Source organism: Myotis myotis, unplaced genomic scaffold (genome assembly GCF_014108235.1).
Source record: "Myotis myotis isolate mMyoMyo1 unplaced genomic scaffold, mMyoMyo1.p scaffold_m19_p_9, whole genome shotgun sequence".
Classification (NCBI taxonomy): domain Eukaryota; kingdom Metazoa; phylum Chordata; class Mammalia; order Chiroptera; family Vespertilionidae; genus Myotis; species Myotis myotis.
In genome coordinates, this window is record NW_023416401.1 from 91,315,908 (window position 1) to 91,339,058 (window position 23,151).

Below are 23,151 nucleotides of genomic sequence, written 5' to 3' on the forward strand. Positions count from 1 at the left end.
CAGTAAACATCCTCAGTGAGGATAAAAAGATTAGAAAGCGAGAGGGTGGGTAACAGTAAGCACCAGAAGTCTTGGAGAAAACGAGAAATGTTGACCTGACCTAGTAAATCCATAAACATAAGGCTAGTTCTGAACACAACTGCTGCTCAGCAAATTTTAGGGTAAGCACTTTAAACTGAGTGCTGTTTGTGCTCCTGTCCTTGACCTGATGTTAAATGGGAGCTTGAACAAAGGTCAAAGGAACAATCAACCTATTTGGAACAAGAAAAGGAGGGTTAGAAGTGCCAGGTGCCCCTACCTACAGCAGTCTCGCACTGCAGCCCTAACACCCCTGGCACTGCGTGCGGGACGACCCCCACTCAGTCTGTGGCTGTTGTCTGGGAGCCTGGCAACAAAGACTAAGGAGGAAAGCTCACACTCAGGAAAGCTTTTAGAGACTGACCACGGGGGTCGACTCCATTTCTGCAAGAGCTGCTGTAATTCCAGCCCCGGCCGGGTAGTTCAGTTGGTTAGATACGCCAAGGTTGCAGGATGCTGGTCAGGGCACATACAAGAATCAAACAATGAACGCATAAATAAGTGGAACAAATTCATGTTTCTCTTTCTCCCTTCCACTCTAAAGTCAATTAAAAAAAAAAAAAGCTACCATAAATCCACCCGAAAGACCCATGGGCTGTAAAAAGGCGAGGTTAAAAACATGGAAGTTTATTGTAGGACACAGACAATGGAATGTCGGCGCCTGCACATCCATTGGTTCTCACATCACCCATGATTTGCATTTAAAAATTGCTCCCAGCAAGATTTGATTGATCATGATGCTTTCTTTTGTTTCTTCTTTTCATTTTCTTCTTTCTCTTTTTCAATTTCAGCCACATATTTCTCGATTTCTTCAGGATTTAAAATCTACCAAAGAGAGTGTTTCTGGTTAGCCCCTCAGCCTAAGAGGTGCCCCAGTGCAGTAAGGCCCCCACAGGGAGGGGGCTCCTGGACGCGCTACAGCTGCTTCTGCAGGTCGACAAGGCCATGTGGCCTGTGTGGGGATCAGTGAAAAGCAGAAGCCAACCTGCACAGCTGCTGACTGCTTGTCTGCATGCCAGGAGCACACACGATCACCATCTGTGACCATGCAGTCAGCCCTGGCATGCTTGCGTCCCACCCGTTTGTGGGGAGCCTTGCCTGGTGCTAAAGCCACAGCATCGTGAACCAGCACTGCCCTGCCCGTCCCCAGGAGCACTCCACCGTGAAAACAGCAAGAGACATGCGTTTACCTTGAGGGGCTGGTCCCGCCTCATGACAGCCAGTTCGATGTTTTTGCCTCCCGACTGAACCACCTTGGGAGGAGCCGGAGAGAAGAGCATTAGACAGCCACGCCCACCTCAGGACCAAATAGGTTCTTTAGAGCAGCGGTCGCCAACTGGTGGTCCCTGGTGGTCCGTGGACCACTATGGTCCATGAGGGCCGAAAGGTTGGTGACCGCTGGTTTAAGGAAACTTTTGGAGCAGCGGTTGCCAACTGGTGCAGACCACTGTGGTCCATGAGGTCTGAAAGGTTGGCGATCGCTGCTTTAGAGGATGACCTGTGCACCCAAACCCAGCACTGCCACTCTAGGGGACAGGCCGGGCACACTGCAATCCCAGCACCCACAGCTTCTACGCTGCCTCCTTGCCAGTCAGACCTTGGCTGGGTCTCTGGTCCCTGCTCCTGACACCAAGCCCCTGCTCTGTGGACCGCAGCCTAGCCTCCAACTAGCCTCTCTCTGCCTCTGGCTTCACCCTCCAGCATCTGTAAGGTCTCGACAAAGCCCAAGACCCCAAAACTCCCAGCAGTCTTCCTAATTTCTGCTCTCCCAGCAGCTGGAGCCCAGGAAGGCTGAGTGTGGTTGTGAGCTGTGCCCTGACTGTGCCAGTCGTATGTAGGAGCTGGCGGAGCAGAGCAAACCCTTGTGGCCTGCCACCCAGCCCACCCAGGGAACACTATCATGGCATGGGTGTCCTCACTGGCTTGCCTAGATGCAAAGGCAAACTTACTTCCAGGAGGGCCTTGATCACTAGCTTGATGGTCAGATCGTCTGTCTCGATGGCTTCGTCAGTGTAATTCTTCTCGAGAAACTCACGCACTGACTTGGCGCCCCGGCCTATGGCGTTGGCCTGAGAGGGGAGTGTTATATGTCACAGGACAATCCAGACCCAAACCAACAACTTGGCCACTGTCTGGGCCAGCCAGCTGCCACCCTGCTCGTCCCGTGTCCTGTGCTTAAGAGCAGCCTGGGCACCCGGCCCTGCCCCGAGCCCTCCGTTGGCTGAGGGCTATTTGGGGCTATGCTGATTCTCACCAATAGTAGATACCATTTCATTACTGACAGGCTCGTGGCCATTTCACTTTAAGCCATGAGTCCTTATAGCTCACTGCCCTTTCCTCCCAAACAGTGCTGTTCAACAGGCTGTGTGCACACACGCACCTGAGGGAGGCACAGACCCCCAGCAGCCTCCCAAGCCCCTTTACTGTGGAAACACAGCCTGTAAACCCTCTCTCCCAGGGACTCACCTTCCAGGCGTGGTATGTGCCGGACGGGTCAGTCTGGTAGAGTCTGGGGGTGCCATCAAAGTCGAAACCCACAATAAGGGCTGAGATGCCAAACGGCCTGCGCCCATTGCTCTGCGTGTAGCGCTGACAGGAAACGGAACACGTCACTGTGCCATCTCAGCACCACAAGCCCGCCTACGCCCACGGGAAGTCTCCACTGCACTTAGTGAGGGATGAGGATAGCCCCAGGTCCCCTCCTCGGGTTACGTCAAAGGATGAGCAAGAATCGCAATCGGAGGCTCCCTCTCTTCTATTCTGCATTCTCACCCAGCCAGCCAGGCTGTGCCCAGGGCCACCCCATGGAGCACAGCTGAGGTCATGTGGAGGGTGGGACAGCAGACACACATTCTGGCTGCACAGCTGGTTTGAAAGGTGACCAGCAGTTCACCTTAGGGCAGGGGTGGCTTCCAGCCCCTCCCAACTCCTTAGTGACCATCACTCAGAATGGCAAGATAAAACTATCCCTCCCCTCCAGAAATAGGCGTGAGGACTGCCCCATGCCCATCAACAAGAACGATGCCACCAACGTGGGCAAGTGACAGCAAACACATGCACAAGCAGGGCTGGGCACCGAACGAGTGCAGGCCTCGAATTTCCTGCAGGGACATGTGCCAGCACCAACACCACAGCAGGACCCCCTCCAGGACCAAGCAGTGACCACACGTGTCCAGAGCCGAGCCGCAGGTGGGGCCTACCTGTTTCAGGCTGGCGATGTAGCGGGTGATATACTCCACGGTGACCGGGTCCTCCACCGTCAGCCGGTGGCTCTGGCACTCCACTCGTGCCCTGTTGATGACGATCCTCGCATCGGCGGTAAGGCCTACAGGACAGCAGAGAGCACCACCGCATGGCCACGATCAGAGACCCAGATCACATGAGCAGACAGCAAGGGTTCCAAACCAGTCCTCTAAAGCAGCGGTCGCCAACCAGTGGTCCAAAAGGTTGGCAACCACTGCTCTAAAGCCCAGCACGGGGTCCACTGGCAGCACTGAACCCAGCTGGGTGGACCGCTCAGCCTCTGGGCTCATGAAGAGCTGTGTGTGCCAGGCCCCGTGAAATCAGGCAAGTCACCCTCGTTTAGCACAGGAGAACTGGTATGTTCCCCAAATGCACCCACCAAGGGAGGAGAGCGCTGAGAACACAGCTCCCGCTGGCCCTGCTGCACAGGCGCAGTAGCTGTAGAAAGCCTGACCTCTCTCTAGACCAGCCGTGGGCAAACTACGGCCCGCGGGCCGGATCCAGCCCATTTGAAATGAATAAAACTAGAAAAAAAGACCGTACCCTTTTATGTAATGATGTTTACTTTGAATTCATATTAGTTCACACAAACACTCCATCCATGCTTTTGTTCCGGCCTCCGGTCCAGTTTAAGAACCCATTGTGGCCCTCGAGTCAAAAAGTCTGCCCACCCCTGATCTAGACAGTAACTATAATCAGGGACAGGCCGATGACAATGGAGGTGACAGCAAAGCCCCATGTCCTGGGGTAGCCATTCCTGCAGCCTCTGCTCCAGCCACCAGGGGCAGGGAGCCTCCTCACCAAGAAACCATGGCCAACCCTTTAAAGGCCCCAATCCACTGCTTTAACCCTTTTTGATCCAACGTGGATGCTGACTCGACAGACCAGGCGCTAGGAGCAGGTCCAACGTCGAGGCTGAGGTCGACACTGCAAACTGGTTCAACATTCAATCCCGTCAATTAATTTGGACTAGACTGTTTGAATTCCAAAAATAAAATTGGACCGCAAAGGGTTAAAGGACGTGGGTTTACCCAGTTCACACATCTCCCAAAGCTCTGCTTGGCCCCAGGCTCACCTGCGAACGCCATGCAGACGTTGTCATCCAGGGCACAGATCTTCCGCACTGTCCTCTCATCCTGCAGTTTGGCCACCGACTTCTTTTCCACACCAAGAACTACAATGTCTTTTCCTCGAACGCCAACCTTCAAGAAAAACCAACACAGCACTAAGAAAGTGACCTGAGGGTGTGCAGCAGGCACGGAGCTCTGAGCAGGTGTTCAGGGTCCCAGGCCACCGCTGTGGGCGCCACACTGGCCAATCACGGCTACTTATCTGTGGCAGAGCTCCCTCAGCTGTCGCGACTGTGCCCAGTCCTGTAGCTTCAATGACACCACCACTAACAAGGACTGCGGTGTCATCAGTGTGCACGTGTGTCACTCAACCCACTGAATCAGTCATACGAAAGGCCTTGCAGCCCAAGACCCTGGGTCCAAGCCAGGTGTCCTGAAAGTCGTGGTTCTGTGCTTGTGACCTATACCACTACCCACCCTTTGAATGTGCAGGACCCCTGTACCAACTATTCCTGGGAGGTTAGCACTGTTTATGGCTGACACTGAACAGGGGAGGATGCCTTAAGATTACTGCGTGTTAATCCCCCATCCCACCTCTGACCTCAGCAATGCAGGTGGAGACAAACGGGGTCAGTCCCTCAGAGAAGCAACACCCACACTTCGTTCAGAGCAGGGCTCCTCAGCCTGGGCGCTAACTCTTTGAGGTGGGGGCTGCCTGTGCACTGTAAGGTGTTTACCCCTAGTTGCCAGAGGCACCCTCTATAGCAGGGGTCCTCAAACTTTTTAAACAGGGGGCCAGTTCACTGTCCCTCAGACCGCTGGAGGGCCGGACTATAGTTTAAAAAGAAACTATGAACAAATTCCTACGCACACTGCACATATCTTATTTTGAAGTAAAAAAACAAAACGGGAACAACTACAATATTTGTATTTGCATGTGGCCCGCGGGCCGTAGTTTGAGGACCCCTGCTCTATAGTCTTGGACAATGAACAATGTCTGCAGAGGCTACCAAATGCCTCTGGGGTGCAAAATGATGTGGTGGAGAAGTACTGGCCTGCGGTGTCAGATTTCAAGGTGCTGTCTCCCCTACTGTCTCAGGGATCTTCAGAGCTCCCCAGGACAGGCAGGCAGGCCCAGAGGTGCTAGGTGTTTAAGCAAAGCCAGCCCCATCAGATGGGGGCAGGGGAGAGGGCCAGCACTCTCGTTCCAGTGCTCTTTAAGCTGAGTTAGGCCACAAGATGGATTCTGATCTTAATTTCAAAAAGTGTTCAAGAAATTGAAACATCAAAATTCACAGAACTGTGCGCTTTCTTTGGTCTGCTGGCTCAAATCTCTGAAATACCAGGTAATAAAAGAAAAACTGACCAATAAGCAAACTGACAACGACGTCATGAATTTCAAAATGAGAGGTCCGGCTCAGGACAGTGGGTCAGCGCACTGCCCACCCCGGGGGAGAACCAGGGGAGAACCTCCGGCTCAGTGGGGGCCACTCAGCTCACACCAAGAACCTCCACTGTTTCCTGGAAGCCCACCTGCACCGAGGACTGGGCTCTCCCTGGTGGGGCAATCCCCTAACTGGGGCCTATTGGATGCACTTCAGTCACCTGCTTACTTAACATTCACAGAGCCAGTGAGCAGCCAGCGCGCTGTTCGGCGGGGCCCTGGTCACATGCAGGGGCCTCAGTACAGCCCACACCCGGCCATACGGGCACTAGCGGGCGGGGGCGGGGGCGGGGGCGGGGCGGCGGGTTGCAAGATGGCTGTCTCCTCCTAGGCCTGCTCTGCGCTACCGAGAGGCAAGAGGAAGGTGGCACTTGAAGCTCATCAATCGGACCCTATTTGCTAGTTTGCAAAGTACCTGCCGATCACCAGCTAACACCCCCTCAACGGCCCTTGTTGAAAACCGTGTTCGGAGGGCAGTCCCATCAGACTGTCCTGTCCTGCCGCTCCCCGCCCGGGCACCACAGTGCACAACGTGCCCTTTCCATTTCCTTCCGGGACACCGACGCCCGGCTCCTGTGTCCCACTAACGCCAGGACGCACCCGGGCCTCATTCGGACGCGCCCTCCAGAGCCCCCTGCTGTCCATTGCCGGGAGTACCGTTCGATTCGTGCACCCCCCGCCCCGGCAGAGAGACCAGTCCGGGCCTCGCGGATTCCTAGGTGCACCCACATCCGGGGGCCCCCCCGACCCCCGGCCGAGCCCCTGCCGGCTCACCGCACCTCCCGCGCCCCCGCGCCACGGGCCGCCCCGATTCCAGCAGCACCCCCGGGACCGCCTGCTTCCGGCCGCCCAGCCCGGCCCGGGCGCAGAGTTCGCCGCTCACCGCGGTCGAGCCCTTCTTCACGGCCTCCTGCGCGTACTCCACTTGGAAGAGGTGGCCGTCGGGCGAGAAGACGGTGATGGCGCGGTCGTAGCTCATGCTGGCGAGCGGCGCGGCGGGGCCAGGAAAAGCGCACACTCACCGCCGCGCGGCCCACGGCTCAGCGCTCCGCTCGGCCGTGCCGCACCCGCCCGGGACCTCCCACAGCGTCTGGCGGCGGCGGGGAGCGTCGGCGGCGTCGGGCGGACGTGCGCGCGCCGGGGCGGGGCCGGGCCGAACCACCGGCGGCCGGGGGCGGGGGACGGCGCGGCGCCGGCGGGCCGGGCGCGGGGCTGGGGGTCGGTCCCCGGGAGGCGACGCGTGGGGCTGGGCCTCGGGGACCGGCGGTGCGGGAGGGGGCGCGGCGGTGGGCCCGCAGACAGCGCAGCGGCAGCGGCGGGGCGGACGAACCCACGACGGGCTCCCCCGCGCCCCCACCCCCCAGCGACTGCAGAGAATGAACACCTTGGGCTGCCGAGCGCAGCGGGGGAAGAAACCCCGATGATCTTGTGTTGAGCTCGAGCCGCGACCATGTCGGTGGCCTTCGCGTCCGCCCGGCCGAGAGGCAAAGGGGAGGTCACGCAGCAAACTATCCAGAAGGTAGGCGGGGTCCCGCGGGCCGAGGGCGGTGCGGAGTGCGGGCGTGCGCGCGCGGGGCCGGGACGCGGGCAGCCAGCGGGCGCGGGGCGCGAACAAAGCCGGGGCGCAGCCGATGCCGTCACCCCGCCGGGCCCCACGAGTGCCCCGCCACCAGCCTGCGCCAAGGTGGGCGGGGGCTGCTGGTAGGGGTGCTGGACGGCGGGGCCGCGCGACCTCGGGATGGTGTCCGAAGGGCCGTGTCCGCGGGCCAGCCGGGCGCAGTGCGGACCCGCCGCCTCCGGGCACCCTGCGCCGCGGACAGGGGCGTAGGGCGGCTGGGCCGGCGCCCTCGAAATGGTGTCGGCGGGTTGGGGTCGTGGGCTAAGCCAGGAATCTCCGGGCCACACCAAGCGCGGAGGGGTTTCCGTCTAACTGGCTAAGGCTGTGGCGCAACCCGCGGGCGGCCCCTGGCCCCAGGGCCCCGCTTGGCGAGTGGAGGGGGCCCAACAGCTGGCCACACTCACCCCTCAGTCAGGTGCTGGCACTCCGAAGCACAAAGGGGCACGTCCCGAGTTTTCGATGCCATTCCCCTTCAGGCTCATCCGCGGCCCTTTGAGGAGTGCTGGACCCCTTGGGGTGGACCTGCTGGCCAAGCTTTGCTGCCCTTATGCGCGTGTCAGAGTGTGTCTCAGCCTTTCGCCGGGGCCAGCATCCTTACCTAACAGCAACTTTACAGATTCGCTTTGTGATCTTCTAGAGATAACGTTTACATGGAGTTGGGGGCACCTGTAACAAAACCCTTACATTTTGAAGTTCAGATTTAGTATTTTCTGCTGTTTCTCCAACGTTTTCGGTAGCTTTGCTTATTTCTTTCTAAGCTTGGACTTCATGGGGTTAACAGCAGTATTCCTTGGTTCCCAGGAGCCTTTCTTTCCCTGAGGGCATTCACCCCAGTGCCCTGCCCCTCTTCTTGGTGAAGCCAGGATCTGTGAACCTTGTCTGTGTAGGAACCTCTCTGCTTGGCTCAGTAAACATCTCAGTTTACTGAGATGAGTCTCAGTAAACTCTAACCAGGAAAAGCTAGTTGAAAAGCAGCAGAAATACAGACTTAAAAGTCTGGCATTTTTGTTTACTATGCACGTATGTGGTGCTTACTGATACCAGGCACTGCTCTAAGGCTTTGCAGATATTAACTCATTTAATTCCTTGTGGTGGTTACTATCATTCTCATTTTATAGACATGGAAACTGGGGCAGAGGGAAGCTAGGTGCCTGATGGTTAGTGATGGATCCAGGAGTTGAACCCAGACAGTGGCTCCAGGATTTGCCCCGGCCATAACACCTGATGTGGGAACACTTGGTGCAGCGGCAGGCAATCACATCACAATCACTAGGGCCTCCGGGCACTCTGGCTCTTGGACCTTAAGTGTGATGAGCAGAGACTGTTCCTGAAGCCAACTTTCGCCTTCAACATTCATCCAGTTATTTGCACTTTGCACTCTCTTTTTAGTAAAGCTCCCCAAATTTTCCAGGCAAAAGCACTGCTCCCGAACATCAGATCAGAAAGAAGGAAACTGTTGCTCATTGGAAATGGGTCTTCAGTTTAAGTTGTCATCTGATTTGACCTGATTGAGCCAGCCATCTGTATACTCACCTTGGTGTTTTGACAGTGAATTTATGTACCCAGGGGTCTTTTACCTGCAGTTTGAGAAGGCCATGAGAGGTGTGTGACCCACACTCACATGAGCTGTGTCCACAGCGTGTGCTCATGCTCAGAGCATTGAGAAAAGCCAGGGTTTTTCAGAAGCTGCTTGGTAGTGAGGGAGCAGGAAGTATACAGCTTGTCCTTAGAGCATATTTGCATAGGATTCTGCCAGGCAAACTCCTACTCAACCTTCAAGGCCCCACTCAAATGTCCCCTCCCTCATGCTCCTTTGGCAGTCATGTGCTGAATTTTGACACATTGTTTGGGCTTCCACGTTTGCATGTCACTGAATTATTTGCAAAGTCCCAACCTGTCAGTGCCCAGTACATACTAGAGCATCCATGACACTGGGTATGTCAGTGGAAGTGTTTGGGATAGGTAGATGTATTTGTTTCTTTTGGCTGCCATAACAGGTTACTACAGACTGGGTGGTTTAAAACAGGAAGCATTTTCTCGGTTCTGGAGGCTAGAAGTCAGGGTTGGTTCCTGTTTGGGGCTCTGGGGGAGGGTCGGTCCCATGCTTTCCTCTGAGCTTCTGGTGGTTCCTGGCAGTCCTCCATGCTCCGTTGTGTGGACGCATCACCCCATCTCTGTCTTTGTCTCATGTGGCCTCTCCTCTCTGTGTGTCTAAGGGTCCAAATTTCCCTCTTCTCATAAGGACACTTGTCATAGGATTTAGGACCCACCTTAATCTGGACTGACCTCATTTATCTGAACTCCACTACATTTGCAAAGACCCTGTCTCCAAGTAAAGTCACGTTTACTGGTCCCAGGGGTTAAGAGCCAACCTATTTTGAGGATCACAATTCAATCCAATACAGAGGCTGTGTGGAGGAGGGGTGTTCCAGACAGAAGAACTGAGGAGCAGAGGTGGAAGGGTCTGGAAGATCCAGGGAGTTGCAGGTGGTCCTGCCCATGGTCTGCGTGGAGCAGGCATGAGATGCAAATTAGAGGGGCAGGGAGTGCCTGCTGATCCGGGGAGCCAGGGCGGGGGTTAAGGTGGTGTAGCCTGTGGTGACCAAAGACAGTTTTGATGCAGCGTGAGATGCAGGTGGAACTGCACTTTGGTGAGAGCCACAGGGGACCCTGAGGTGGAGATGGGCAGTGTCCCAGCAAAGTTCAGTGGCCTGCAGCCAGGACCTGCCCTTTGCAGCTCTCCACTGGTTCGGGACCAGGGAGCCCCTGCTGCCCAGTGCTGTGCTCCCGACACCACTAGCCATCTCCCTGGACTGCGAGGCTGGGTTTGGGTTCCTTGGAGGGGCCCCTGGGCACAAGGCCTTGGCTGGCATGCAGGTGCCTCCTTGCTCCTTGGCAAGGTAGTTGCTTAATAAATTTAAATTTCACCCAGCCGCTGTAGGTCAGTGGTTGAGCATTGACCTGTGAACCAGGAGGTCAGGGTTCGATTCCCGGTCACCGCACATGCCCAGGTTGTGGCTCTATCCCCAGTGTGGGGCGTGCAGGAGGCAGCCGATCAATGATTGTCTCTCATCATTGATGTTTCTATTTCTCACTCCCTCTCTCCCCTCTCTGAAATCAATCAACCAATCAATTTAAGTTTCACTGTCACTGTTTGTATTGGTTTTCTCTGCAGTCTTGTCCTTCTGTGCCAGCACCTTGTGCAGGGGAGACAGGTCCATGGGAACAGGACGGAGCTGATAGGCAGGTGGGCATCTGGGTGTTTGCCATGTGGGTCGGGAATAGGAAAGTGAGACCAGCGAGGGCAGGTGCCATGCCCAAGGTCTGAGAGCCAGGAAGATGTCAAAACCAGGCCAGTCCTGCTCCGTTGTCCGTGTCTGGGGTGGGCGTGGGGGTGGGGAGCGGGCTCTCTGGGCTCTGTTAGATGTGAAACTTGTTGCCTTTCAGAACGTGGGCTGATTCGGTAAGGAAGGTACATTGGCTATTTTCAAAAACTAGAGCTGTCCCCGTGGCTGCAAATGGCTTGGGGACTCCCAGCCTCCCTTCGCTTGGCTAACTGATCATTTTAGGCAGTTGTCACTGAACGTGCTTTCTCCCCAGGGCCGGGAGGGGGCACTGTCCGCTCACTCCTGTCCTTGGGCCCGCCCTGGGAGGGCAGGGATGGACCCCCTAGCTGGGTAGTGGCCCAGCGAGAGCCAGGGTTTCCCTCCTCACTTCTTGTTTCCAGGATAGAGTCTGTGCTGATCAATATCACGCCTGCACGTGAAGAGTCATGGTGCTGCGGTTGTTAAAAGTCCGGAGTGATCCGCCTCTTGCTGTCTTTCCACTTCCCAGCAACACCCTCTTGCCCTTCTCATCGCTAAACCAAGTGGCGCTTTTTAGATGTTTTTAGTTCTAGGCTCTGTCTTCACTGGCTCCAGCTGCTGTAGACCGGGCACTTAAACAGCAGGCGTTTCTTTCTCAGTTGCCGTGGCTGGAAGTCCAAGGTTGCGGTGCCTAAGGTTTGATTCTTGGTGGTGCCTTCTCCCACTGCCCTCACGTGGTGCACAGAGCTCAGGAGGCTATGCTGTGCTGCCCTCTATCCTGTCTTCCCTCCCAGGCCCTCATTTCCCTGGAGACACCTTCCCCCTCCCTCCCGAGCCCTCCCTTCCCATTTCCTGCCAGGTGAGCAGTGGGGAAGGTCCAGGGATCTCAGCCTCCTCAGCCTGCTGCGTTCCCCAGTGTGGGCTCCCTGGGTGGCGCAGTGTCACTTGCAGCACCTGGGGTCTGCTGATCCAGTTATCACTAGTCCATTTGCTTCTAGAATTCTGCTGATGGCTCAGCTGTCTCAGCCCTGTCCCCTTCGTCCCTATGAGTGTTTGCCTTTTCTATCCCTAACTCAATCGGGTGGGCCGAGGGGTTGCGGTGCAGCAATCACCCACTTGGCCCTTTCACCAACATGTTCTGGACTTTTTTCCTGAGTGTTTATTTGTTTGTTTTATTTTTGTTAATCCTCACCTGAGAATATTTTTCCATTGATTTTTTTTCTTTCTTTTTTATTTTAAAGAGAGAGAGGGAAAGACAGACAGAAACATCGATGTGAAAGAAGCACATCGATTGGTTGCCTCCTGCATGCACCCCATCCAGGGCCCGGCCCAGGGAGGAGCCTGCTGGGCCCCTTTGGTCGGCCGGCTGATGCTCTATCCACTAAGCCAAACGGGCTAGGGCTTCCTGAGTGTTTTTAACTTAGCTGAGACAATATTCTGTGTCCTACTTCTTTCTTTCTCTCTCTCTCTCTCTCTCTCTCTCTCTCTCTCTCTCTCTCTCTCTCTCTCTCTGTCTCTTAGTATTTTGCAACATTTTCTCATGCTGACAGATTTTGTAACATTTTCTCATGCCTTTAAAGACTACAAAAATCGTTTATAATGCTGCTTAACATCTTACAGGTTCTTCCATAACTGCAGGCCTCTCAGCATCGCCCATTTAGCTCCCCCCACACCCAAAGCGAACATGGGTGCAGAACAGGTCTCAGTACTTAATGCACTGTGTGTCCTTGGGAGAGAATTCTTGCCTGGAGGCGTGGAGCCTTCCAGGGAAAGGAAGCTCTGTTCCAGTTGTTTCCTTTTGTTAACTGATCTGGAGAAAAGAGTCATAATGTGTGAATGACCAGAATGCCTTTTCCTGTTGTTTGAGCACCCTTCACCTGTCCCCAGGTGAGCGTGGCAGGCAGCCCTGGGCTCACAGCGCCCCCTGGTGGCTCCCCGTGTTGGCTGGCTGCTGGGTCAACGTGAGAATTGATGTACTTGGGGTACCACCTCCACAGTGGGGACATAGTGGGAAAGCCAGGGGAGGAGGAAGTTGTAATGTGAATAAAAATCAGCCTGGCTGGCGTGGCTCCGTGGTTAAGCGTCGATCTATGAATCAGGAGGCCACGGTTTTATTCCCGGTCAGGGCACATGCCCAGGTTGCATGTCCAGTGAGGGGCGCACACGAGGCAGTCAACCAGTGATTCTTATCATTGATGTTTCTCTCTCTCCCTCTCCTTTCCTTTCTGAAATCAATAAAAAAATATTTTTTAAAAAATTAAAACAAGAGGAACCCGCCCTGAGGACTTGGAGGCTGAGGGGCAGAGAGGGCAGCGGCCCCGTCTCTCTCCAGGGGCGGTAGGCCCCGGCTCCACAGGAGTAGGAGCCACTATCAGACCAGTGGGTGGCATGTTGCCCAGGGAGGGCGTGGCGCTGGGGCCCTGTGCTGGGCGCGCCCTCTGCCCCTCGCTGCAGGGCCTTACCGCTCAGGGGCAGCAGAGCTGAGCCTGTCCGGAGGAGCCACTGGGACCAGAGGACTGGGCACAACCTGGTGGAAACGAAAGGCTTTTCCTTTGGCGCTAGTCTCTGGACAAGGCCTTTCTGTTGGAAGCGGCTTGCTGTGGGCTGTTATGCTGCTCCCTCCCAAGCGGGGAGGTTCCTGCATGGACGGCCGTGAATGAGCCGTGTGCTTCTCCATCTCTTCACATCCAGGCAGAGAATGGTGCCCCTGGGTCCGCCCGCTGGCTGTCCTGTGTGCTCACCGGACATGGCACCTGCCAGTACCTGCCACACAGTCCTCTCCTCCTATCCTCCCATTAGGCCATCCTTCCTCTCCGGCTCCTTCCATCACCTCCTCCTGGGTCTCCCAGCTGCTGTCCCCAGTGGCGTCCTGAAGAGGTGGCTCTTGTAGGTCTTTGTGATGCTCTGTGGGGATACGAGCTGCCTTCCCTGGGAGGGACGGCTGTGTGGCTGGCATGTGTGGGCTTCACACCCTCCAGACAGATCTTAGGGTCCCCAGTCCCTGGTGTAGATTTTTAACACACCCTCGCTGGACAGATACACCGTGCTCTGGGGCCCAAGATGGGGGGCGTCCTGGGGACTAGAATCCCATCTGCAGGTGACAGAGAACTTGGGACCTGCCCCTGGGGAGGTGGGGCTGTGTGCTTAGCATGGGGCTCTGGAAAGGGCTCAGCCCTGCTGGCTGAGGTTATACACATGTGTGGCAGCGCGCACACAGAATGCTGACAGCAGGTATTGTCACATCTAGTCAGCGACTGAGCCCTCCCCACCTAACCTCCAGCAGGCACTGTAGATGCACCCACGTCCTGCGCTCACGTCTGCTTCTCCCTCAGATGCTGGATGAGAACCACCACCTGATACAGTGCATCCTGGACCATCAGAGCAAGGGCAAGACGGCCGAGTGTGCCCAGTGAGTGACCCCTCCCCCAGCTCAGCTATCAGGTGGTACAGGCTCTGCCAGCGCTGGAAAGGCCTCCATTGGGGGTGTTGAGTGGCCTGGGTGCATTGGGCTGTGGAGGTCACCTAAGCCACTGAGCATCACCCCTTGAGGGTGACTGCATTGTCCCCCAGGTTGCCCCTAGAGAGGTATGGGATGTTTGAAGGGAAATGGAAGTGTGGGAGGAGAGAGGGCCGCTGGGGAGGCCCCGACCGGACACTGCTGGCACCTCTGTGAGCAGTTGGAGGACACACCAGGGGAAAGTGGGCTCCATCCAGGTAAGACCTCCAGGGCCGGACACAGAGTAGGTGCACACGCTGGGCATCAGAGCTACCTGGAGGAAGGCGTGTGTGAGTGGCCGTCACACGCCTGGGCATTCCTCCCAGCACCTCCTCGGGCATAGAGGATCGCATTAGCCAGGGGCATCTGCGAGGGCTTGTCCGCATCCACTCTCTGAAGAAGCGGGGTGGCACGTCCCCCTTGGCCACCACCTTGAGGTTTTTGCAGCATTTTGTCGTTGGACGGGCACCCACTCCCCACCTGGCCCGTCTGGGACTGCAGAGCGCTCTGCTGCTTGCCCTGTCCCCAGGTGTCCTGTGCAGTCCGTGTCCCTGGGCGGCATGCAGGGCAAGCTGTCCTGGGTGAACTTTGCTTTGGATTGGCCTGTGGGCTCCCTGCTTACCACACGCCCCTCGCATGCAGGTACCAGCAGATCTTGCACCGGAACCTGGTCTACCTGGCCACGATCGCGGACTCCAACCAGAACATGCAGTCCCTGCTGCCCGCCGTGAGTGCCAGGGGGACGGGGGCGGCTCCCATCCTGCCCGGCACAGTCAGGCACTGCCTCAGACCGCCAACGAGGGAGCAGAGGTCTGAGGTCTTACCTGGCATAGCCAAGGTCACCACAGGGAGTGAGAAGGGGCAGGTCCTCCCATTATAAGGGAAGGCAGCTGGACAAGTCCCTGCAGTGGCTGTTGGCTGGTGGTCATTATTGGAACTGACCTGCCTCCCCATAACCTCCTGTTGCCCACAGCCGCCCACCCAGAACATGAACCTGGGCCCCGGAGCGCTGTCCCAGAGCGGCGCCAGCCAGGGCCTGCACTCCCAGGGCAGCCTCAGTGATGCCATCAGCACTGGCCTGCCCCCCGCCTCCCTCATGCAGGGCCAGATCGGCAATGGTGAGCACCCTGGTTTGGAGTTTGGGTTTGCGGTTGGTTCTTGGAACAGTGTCACCAATGCAGGCTCCCAGGTAGCCACACAGGACAGCGCTAAGGAGACCCCTTTCTCCAGAGTTCCTGGCTGCGGGCCAGCTGCAGTGCCAGGTGCAGGGGCCCGGGGTGACACACAGAGAATGACACCTCGTTCCGGCTCTCCTGCTGTGATTTGCACCTGAGGGTAGGGCCACTTCGACTCACAGCGTAGATTCCGTGGGTTCCCTGACGAGAATGGAAGTGCTCCTGTCTGCAGCAGAACTGGTGCTGGCCACTGGGACCCATTAGTGACGGCACAGCGCATCTACCCAAGGGCCGGGGTGTCGGGCAGAGAGCCCGGCCTGCCGTCACAGGTGGCTTTAGACAGGTTGAAGGCGTCCTCACCGTCTCTCCTGGCAGGTCCAAACCACGTGACCCTGCAGCAGACGGCACAGAGCACGCTGCCCACAACCTCCATGAGCATGTCCGGCAGCGGCCACGGCTCAGGGCCCGGCTACAGCCACTCAGGACCCTCCTCGCAGAGCGTGCCCCTGCAGGGCCAAGGTGCCATCAGCAACTACGTGTCACGGGCCAACATCAACATGCAGTCCAACCCAGGTAACACCCTGCCCGGCCCAGCCCACGTGCACACCTGTCCCTGCGTCCCTCCAAAGTGTACAGGTCACACACAGGCTGCCCTGCTGGGCACGGGCTAGTGCTAAGGAGGAGAGGGGTCCCGAGGGCTGCCCCCTGGAGCTCCCCAGGACCAGGGGTTGGTGAATACAAGTCAGGCAGTGCCCGGCTTTAGGGGGCCGAGTCTGCTCCCACAGCACCCGGGAAGGCTCTGCAGAGGGTGCCTGGGTTCTGCTGAGAGGACAGGACTCGCGTCACTTGGGTGGGGGGAAGGCATAGTGGGGCAGAGAACCAGTATAGATTGGTTGTCTCCCACATGCACCCCGACCAGGGCCCTGGCCGGGGAGGAGCCAGCAACCGAAGTTCGTGCCCTCGACCAGAATCGATCCCAGGACCCTTCAGTCTGCAGGCCAACTCTCTATTCACTGGGCCACACTAGCTAGAGCTCTTTTCACTCTTGGCATGGCTCACATCGTTGTGTTGGGTGTTGCTGAGTGAGAGCTCTGAGCAGGGTGACATGAGCAGGGCAGGTGGCAGGGTGTCCAGATGGCCTGGGAGCCTGTGGCGTCTTCTGAATGTCACCATGGTGAGAGTTGGTGCCGAGGTTCGCTGGTAGGAAGTGTGACAGGGAAGGGAGGAGACCATCTCTAGGGGAAGCCCAGGGGTACAGGGAAAGCTTGCCTGGGAGAAGGGCACCTTTGGGCCTGAGCCAGGGGGTGAGGTGCCGGCCCGGGAACTTCTCGGGGTTATTCGGGTCTGTCGTGTCGCCCAGTGTCCATGATGCATCAGCAGGCTGCCTCGTCCCACTACAACTCGGCGCAGGGCGGGAGCCAGCACTACCAGGGCCAGCCCATCGCCATGATGGGCCAGAGCGGGCAGGGGAGCAGCATGATGGGGCAGCGGCCCATGGCGCCTTACCGGCCCTCCCAGCAAGGTACCGCCATGCGCCTGCAGTCTGTGTGCTCCCTTCCAGGGCTGGGAGGACGGGGTGTGTGTGTGTGTGTGTGTGAGAGACCACGCGTTTTTGGTATTGCACAAGGAGGACGCTGCGGGTTGGAGCCTAGTGGGGCCACGAAACATTGAAGTTTGAAAGCCAGTGTCTTCACAAGGGGTGGACGAGCCTGGAGTGCTCAGTGGGGTCACAGGTGGCTGTGTGGCTGCAGTGGGGGTGGGCAGCTATGTCTAAGCGACAGGTGTAGAGGGCTCGGTGCGGGGCAGTGCCGCAGTATCCCCGGGGGTGGTGTGGTGGGGCATCTCGATTTGTGTCCTGTCGAGGAGGTGTTCATGGGGCTGAGGCCCCAAGTTCACCCACAACCCACCCGCCTGCAGGCTCGTCCCAGCAGTACCTGGGCCAGGAGGAGTACTACGGGGGCGAGCAGTACGGCCACGGCCAGGCAGCCTCGGAGCCGCTCAGCCAGCAGTACTACGCTGACGGTGAGCCCCGAAACGCCTCTCGCCACACCCGCCCTTCACGCCCGCCCGCCCAGCATCCCAGTCCCTGTGCCTGAGTGACTGGCACCTGCCGCGGCCACTCGCCTCCTTGGGCTGCTCATCTCTCTTCCCCAGAGGCAGTGAAGCCAGGCCCAGCTGTGGGACACTGAGCAGGTAGCTGTGGCTACTTTAGGGGAGGGACGCAGCGGCCTGGAAACGCCTCCAGGAAGGTGACGGTCTGATGACACTCGGCTCCCAGCTGATCAGTCGTATTCCCGCTGAGGATTTTCCCTCCATTGTCCCCACTCAGTCACCTTTAATAGTCGCAGGTTTGGCAGGTGGCATTATGGTGGTCGGAGGGGATGGCTGGGGAGGACTCCCAGACAGCAAGCCAGCAGGATCGGGTTGGGGTAGCGGAGACGAGCACGGGGCTAGCCAGGCCCGCCACATAGCGTGAAGGTCTCTGCGGGGCACCGTACCCCAGATGGGATTCCCTCATTGCAGACGGTGGATGGCAGCCATGCAGCAGCGTTGGCAGCCAACGGCCATGATGCCTGCCGCGTGTCAAGACTGAATGTAGTCAGTACTCAGGGCACTGAGGGCCGTGTGGCCATCTGCGTTCTACTTACAGGGACCAATGGTGGGCTCCTTCATGGCCTCCATCTGTGAGGAACTGATCGTGCCCGGCTCTGGCCACTGCCCGACCCCATGGCACTGCCCGCCTGACTCAGGCTGCCCACCCTGTCTGGTGGTTAGATCCCTGACTGCCAGCCATCGTCTGCTTGCAGGGCACAGCGATTATGCCTATCAGCAGTCATCCTACTCGGAGCAGAGCTATGACCGGTCCTTCGAGGAGTCCACGCAGCACTACTATGAGGGCGGTAAGCACAGTGCCACGCGGGAGGGTGGTGTGCTCCCACTGAGATGCTGGTTCGCAGGCACCGGGCACGCTTAGAGCAGGCCAGAGCTCTGTGGCGCCGCGTCGACTTCTGGGAGTGGGAGGGCAGGCGGGGCCTGGGTCCCGCACACCTAGTGCGGTCGTGAAGCAGGAGGGCTGGCCACAGGGGGCAGGCGTCCAGACAGCTCTGTGACAAGGCTGCGTGTGCAGAGCGGCCCCCAAGTGCCGACTTTGCCAAGAGACCAAAGGAGGAGGCAGACGAGGCCAGCTTGTGGGTTAGTGGATTTTGCAGGGTTCTACATGCAGGAACAGGTCCTGGGTGGCGGCAGGGCGTTCAGATCTCCGCACCCTTCACCCCAGACCACCCACTCTTATCCTCCTTGAGATGGACCACAGGTCAGGAAAGCAGTGTGGAGGGTCAGGGAACCAGGAAGCCAGGCTCCGGAGGCCCTGGCACCAGGGTGATCCAAGAGGGAGACGGCTAGGGAATCTGCAGGCCGAGCTGTAGCGCCTGCCCATCCCTGCTGCCTTCAAGCCACCAAGTGACGCTCCAGGCATGGATTTGGGGGCAGATACTCGCAGTTGGTTCTCGGGTGGGTGCCAGCTGCCCCCACTCCCAAGAGAGGAGAAGCAGTCAACTCCCAGGATGGCGTGGCCTCAGTGTCAAGTGCCAGCTTCCTGCTCTGGAAGTCAGAAGTGGGGAAAGTGAGGCTCCTAGACAGCCCCTGACAAACAGCAGACATCACCTACGTCTCCTCCACTCTGCAGGGAACTCGCAGTACAGCCAGCAGCAGGCGGGGTACCAGCAGGGCACAGCCCAGCAGCAGGCGGGGTACCAGCAGCAGTACCCCAACCAGCAGAGCTACCCGGGCCAGCAGCCAGGCTACGGTAAGAGGGCACTGCCCGTGCAGCGCACAGCAGCGCTGCCCAGCACACGCCTCCTGCACTTTGACGGGTGGTTTAGGGTGTGTTGTGGGAAAGCTGCGAGGAGAGGAGAGTCCTGTTGTCATGCGACTGTCACACTAAGAGGCCGATGTCGGTCCATCGCTGCGGTCCAAACCCACAGGGGACTCAGACCTCACTAGTTTTCCCTGAGTGTCCTTTTCTGCCCGGGACCCTCTGGGCTCCGACAGTCGCTCTGACTTTCTCTTTGTTTGGGGGTTTTTTAAATCCTCACCCGTGGATATGTTTTTTTGATTTTAGAGAGAAGAAGGGAGAGAGAGAGAAACATTGATATGAGAGAGAAACATCAATTGATGGCCTCCTATACTCGCCCTGACCGGTAATCGAACGCAAAACCTAGGTGTGTGCCCTGACCGAACCCACGCCCGCAACCTGTCCTTGGTGTGCGGGACGATGCCCCAGCCAGCTGGGCCCAGCAGGCTCTCCTCTTTCCTCGGGATGAGACCGGGCTGTGGGCTTTGGAAAGACCACAGAGGTGAGGTGCCCTTGTCACCTGTCGGCATGACGCCTCCGATGCTGGTCTCGGTCACTGGGTCAGGGGCATCTGTCCAGGTCCAGCTGCTCCCTCCCCTTCGTTAATATTTGGGAGGGAGTCCCCGCATGCAGTCCACACTCTAGGGGGTCTACATGGATTGTTTAGAATCCTGTCGGGAAGGTCTATCTCCTCCACTGAGTCATTAATCACCATTTATACAAAGATGACTTCGTGGTCAGCCCCCAGGTGCACTTTATTTTTAGTTAATACAGAAATGTCACAAAAATCAGTCACATGGAGAAAATGCAAAAAAGTGAATTTGTAAATATAAAGAATTCTACATAGCACATTTTCAGACTACAATGAAGTAACACTAAAACTATGTAACAAGGCCTGGCTGGAATGGCTCAGTTGTTTGAGCAACGAACCAGGAACCAAGAGGTCACTGGTTCGATTCCCTGTCAGGGCACATGCCTGGGTTCTGGACTCAATCCCCAGTGCAGGAGGCAGCCGATCGATGATTCTCATCATTGATGTTTCTATCTCTCTCCCTCTCCCTTCCTCTCTAAAATTAATGTTTTTAAAAAAGTATTCACACACACACACACATATAGCCAGAATGGAACTAAATAATAAACAACAATGTAGAATGCTAAAAATTCTCTTAAGTTACACCCAGGGGTCAGGGAAGAAATGCTATACAAAAATTACAGAATATTTTATAAGGAAAATATAAAGAATTTCATAATATGTGAAATGCTGCCATGTAAATGCCTGTATTCATAAGAAAGAGAGTGAGAGAAATATAGCAAACTAAATCTCTAAATTCCTTTAAAGGGAAAGCAACCCCCCCAAAATATAGAAATAGAAAAGCCAGATAAAAATCAGCAAAACAGAAAGAAGTCATTGTTTGTATGAGTGGCATGGATGTTAGTCTCACACGTTGGGCTGTCATTCAGGGCTGTTTATTTTGGTTCACGTCGTCCCCGCGTTGGCTGCTGTGCCCTGTCCTTTGTGTTCTGAGCGCGTGCTTATGTCTGGGACCACGATGCTGTCCGCCCCCAGCCTTTCTGCATTCTCCCCGGAGCTTAGTTTCCACTGCCTTTTGCATGTGTTCACTGGTTGCTGTGAACTCACATGGGCCACAGTGACCACCATGACGTGAAGCTCTTGGGGCAGCGGGCAGGGTACTGGACAGCAGCTCGGCCTGCTGAGCTCGCTCGCTACGCAGACTTGCCCAGGAGACCTGGGTCTGCTGTCTGGAGCTTTCCAGGGGACCGGGCGTGGTGGGGTGGCCTCACAGCTGCTGTGTTCCCAGGGCCGGCCCAGGGAGCCCCCTCACAGTATTCCAGCTACCAGCAAGGACAAGGCCAACAGTACGGGAGCTACAGGACGTCACAGACCGGCCCGTCCGCGCAGCAGCAGCGGCCGTACGGCTACGAGCAGGCAAGCTTTCTGGATGTTTCCCCACACGTAGGTCTGCGTGTCTGTCAAAACATAACAGGTTCTTCTGTGGTCACAAATAGTGAGGTGAACCAGCCGTCTTTCAAGGTGTTATTCTCTGACCCTGTAAGGTTTTAAAAATTACCTGGATGTGCAGCGCACCCTGGTCAGACAGCTGGTTTGTGCATCGTCAGCTCACTTGGAGCCTGGCATTCTCTCCTGCCGCAGAGGCTCACGTGTGCCTCCCCGCTGCATGCCGGGGTCACGGCAACTAGACACTGATGGCCACGCTTTTAGAGCTTGGGTCTTGGCCCACAGAGCTGGATGCTGCTTGGGGGCCAGGATGAGCCGGGCAGAGAGTGCTAGGAAGAGGTCCTAGAGGGCCAAGGGCTGGCTCAGACACCAGAGGGGCCCTCTCTCCTGGGAAAGCCAGTGACTGCCCTGTCCACTTGTCTGCCTGCCACACCTCCTTCCTTGTCTCATCCCGCACATTAGTCGGGTGGGGCCGTCTACTGGTGTCTGGGTATAACCTCTGCCCTGGTCTCTTGCAGGGCCAGTATGGAAATTACCAGCAGTAAGGGACAGCGTTCTTGGTGGAGCCTTGTGGTGTGTCCGCCAGCGTGCACCGACCTGTGGCGGTTCTGACAAACTGTGGCCCGTCGGTTCCCCCTCGCCCCACACGTGTCGCATGTGAAGTGTGCACATTTCATGCTGGGTATGACGCCGAGTGTGCCGGAGGCTGGGGACTGCGCGCTGATGGTGTGACGTACCTGGTGCTGTGTATAGTATCATGTCCACATGGTGAATGGAGACGTCGATGTTTCTAGCTAGCTTTAGGGTCCTCTTGCCATCAGAGTATTCTGTGCCCAGCGATGGGAATCTACAAGATGCCATAGTCAGTGTATCGTATAAACAGACCTTAGGTCCAGCTCTCCTCACGCAGGGTAAGGTGGGTTGTAAACCTGTCTCACTGGTGACCCCGCAGCTGGACCTGCTCACGCAGCCCTGGGTGCAGCCTCTTCCCGGGCCTCGGTGGGGCGGGGCTTTGTCTGTGTTTTGGGTCTGTTTCTGTTAAAGGCTACATATGTTTCATGTGGAGAGGCTGAGAACTGCCCAGGACGTCCCGGAGCTCATTACCTGCGTCTCTCGCTGATTCCATCTATCCAAAAAGTTACATGCTCTCCTTTTAAAAAGTAAAGCGAGATCAATGACTGTTGCAGATAGGAGTCCACGAAGGCAGCCACCTTTAGCCCAACCCAAGGAGGCAGCGCCAATGCGCAGAGAGGAGGTGCTCTGACCGGGCTTGGGCCCCGGCCCATGTTTACCTGATGGTCATTTTGGGGGTTTGAATAGTAAATGTGCCCCATTCTAAATTTATAGCTTAAAATAGTGACACCAAACTTTCCACACAGTTGGCAAGTTGTTCGTTTTACGTTTTTTATTCCACGACCTGCTTGTTCAGATCGCCAAGCAAGCGTTGCTTTTCTTTTAGGGCCGTGGCTCTCCACCTTCTGGCCCTTTAAATACAGCTCCTCATGTGGTGACCCAACCATAACATTATTTTCGTGGCTACTTCATAACTGTCATGTTGCTACTGTTATGAATCGTAATGTAAATATCTGGTATGCAGGATGGTCTTAGGTGACCCCTGTGAAAGGGTCGTTTGACCGCCAAAGGGGTCACAACCCACAGGTTGAGAACCGCTGTTTTAGGGACATCTAAAATTTACAACTAAATTTTAAAAAGAACCCCACTGAGGGTATTGTGGTGTTCCTAGTGAAAAGGAAAGTTTTTTACTTAGAGAAATGTGAATAATTTTTACATTCCCAGGACGTTAAATCCTATTTAAATTCTGGGCAAGCACTATAGACAGCTCACTTGGAAAAGTCTGGTCAGAGGAAAAATCCTACATTTCACTAAGTAA

The 23,151-nt window shown here is 56.6% G+C and overlaps 2 protein-coding genes across 7 annotated transcripts; one reads left to right on the forward strand and one right to left on the reverse strand.

The window, feature by feature from the left end:
- Positions 1-685: 685 nt before the first annotated feature.
- On the reverse strand, positions 686-6,941 carry PSMA7 (proteasome 20S subunit alpha 7). 2 transcript variants are annotated; one of them, XM_036323620.1, is made up of 7 exons: positions 6,719-6,939; positions 4,397-4,523; positions 3,279-3,403; positions 2,545-2,667; positions 2,028-2,147; positions 1,269-1,331; positions 686-903 (listed from the first exon to the last, which is right to left on the reverse strand). In XM_036323620.1, the coding sequence occupies exons 1-7, from the start codon at positions 6,812-6,814 to the stop codon at positions 811-813; spliced, it is 747 nt and encodes a 248-aa protein (XP_036179513.1). In that variant the 5' UTR covers positions 6,815-6,939; the 3' UTR covers positions 686-810. The 2 variants fall into 2 exon arrangements, with proteins under 2 accessions (XP_036179513.1, XP_036179514.1); XM_036323621.1 differs by lacking the exon at positions 2,028-2,147 and having other exon boundaries at positions 6,719-6,941.
- A 105-nt stretch (positions 6,942-7,046) lies between these two features.
- On the forward strand, positions 7,047-22,852 carry SS18L1 (SS18L1 subunit of BAF chromatin remodeling complex). 5 transcript variants are annotated; one of them, XM_036323612.1, is made up of 11 exons: positions 7,047-7,354; positions 14,039-14,167; positions 14,897-14,981; positions 15,228-15,372; positions 15,805-16,002; positions 16,790-16,951; positions 17,347-17,451; positions 18,237-18,329; positions 19,115-19,234; positions 21,103-21,230; positions 21,779-22,852. In XM_036323612.1, exons 2-11 carry the CDS (start codon positions 14,091-14,093, stop codon positions 21,803-21,805), a joined length of 1,140 nt encoding a protein of 379 aa, XP_036179505.1. In that variant the 5' UTR covers positions 7,047-7,354; positions 14,039-14,090; the 3' UTR covers positions 21,806-22,852. The 5 variants fall into 5 exon arrangements, with proteins under 5 accessions (XP_036179505.1, XP_036179503.1, XP_036179506.1 ...); XM_036323610.1 differs by having other exon boundaries at positions 14,091-14,167; XM_036323613.1 differs by lacking the exon at positions 7,047-7,354 and adding an exon at positions 7,482-7,519 and having other exon boundaries at positions 14,091-14,167.
- Positions 22,853-23,151: the final 299 nt, after the last annotated feature.

Bases quoted from the DNA above. Each gene is read 5' to 3' on its own strand.
- PSMA7 (XM_036323620.1), bottom strand. From the start codon at position 6,814: ATGAGCTACGACCGCGCCATCACCGTCTTCTCGCCCGACGGCCACCTC. The intron at 4,524-6,718 runs GTGAGCGGCGAA...TTTTTCTTGAAG, and splicing joins TGAAGAAGGGCTCGACCGCG to GTTGGCGTTCGAGGAAAAGA. The intron at 1,332-2,027 runs GTAAGTTTGCCT...GCTCCTCCCAAG, and splicing joins TGATCAAGGCCCTCCTGGAA to GTGGTTCAGTCGGGAGGCAA.
- SS18L1 (XM_036323609.1), top strand. From the start codon at position 13,977: ATGCTGACAGCAGGTATTGTCACATCTAGTCAGCGACTGAGCCCTCCC. The intron at 15,373-15,804 runs GTGAGCACCCTG...CTCTCCTGGCAG, and splicing joins GCAGGGCCAGATCGGCAATG to GTCCAAACCACGTGACCCTG. The intron at 21,231-21,778 runs GCAAGCTTTCTG...GGTCTCTTGCAG, and splicing joins GGCCGTACGGCTACGAGCAG to GGCCAGTATGGAAATTACCA.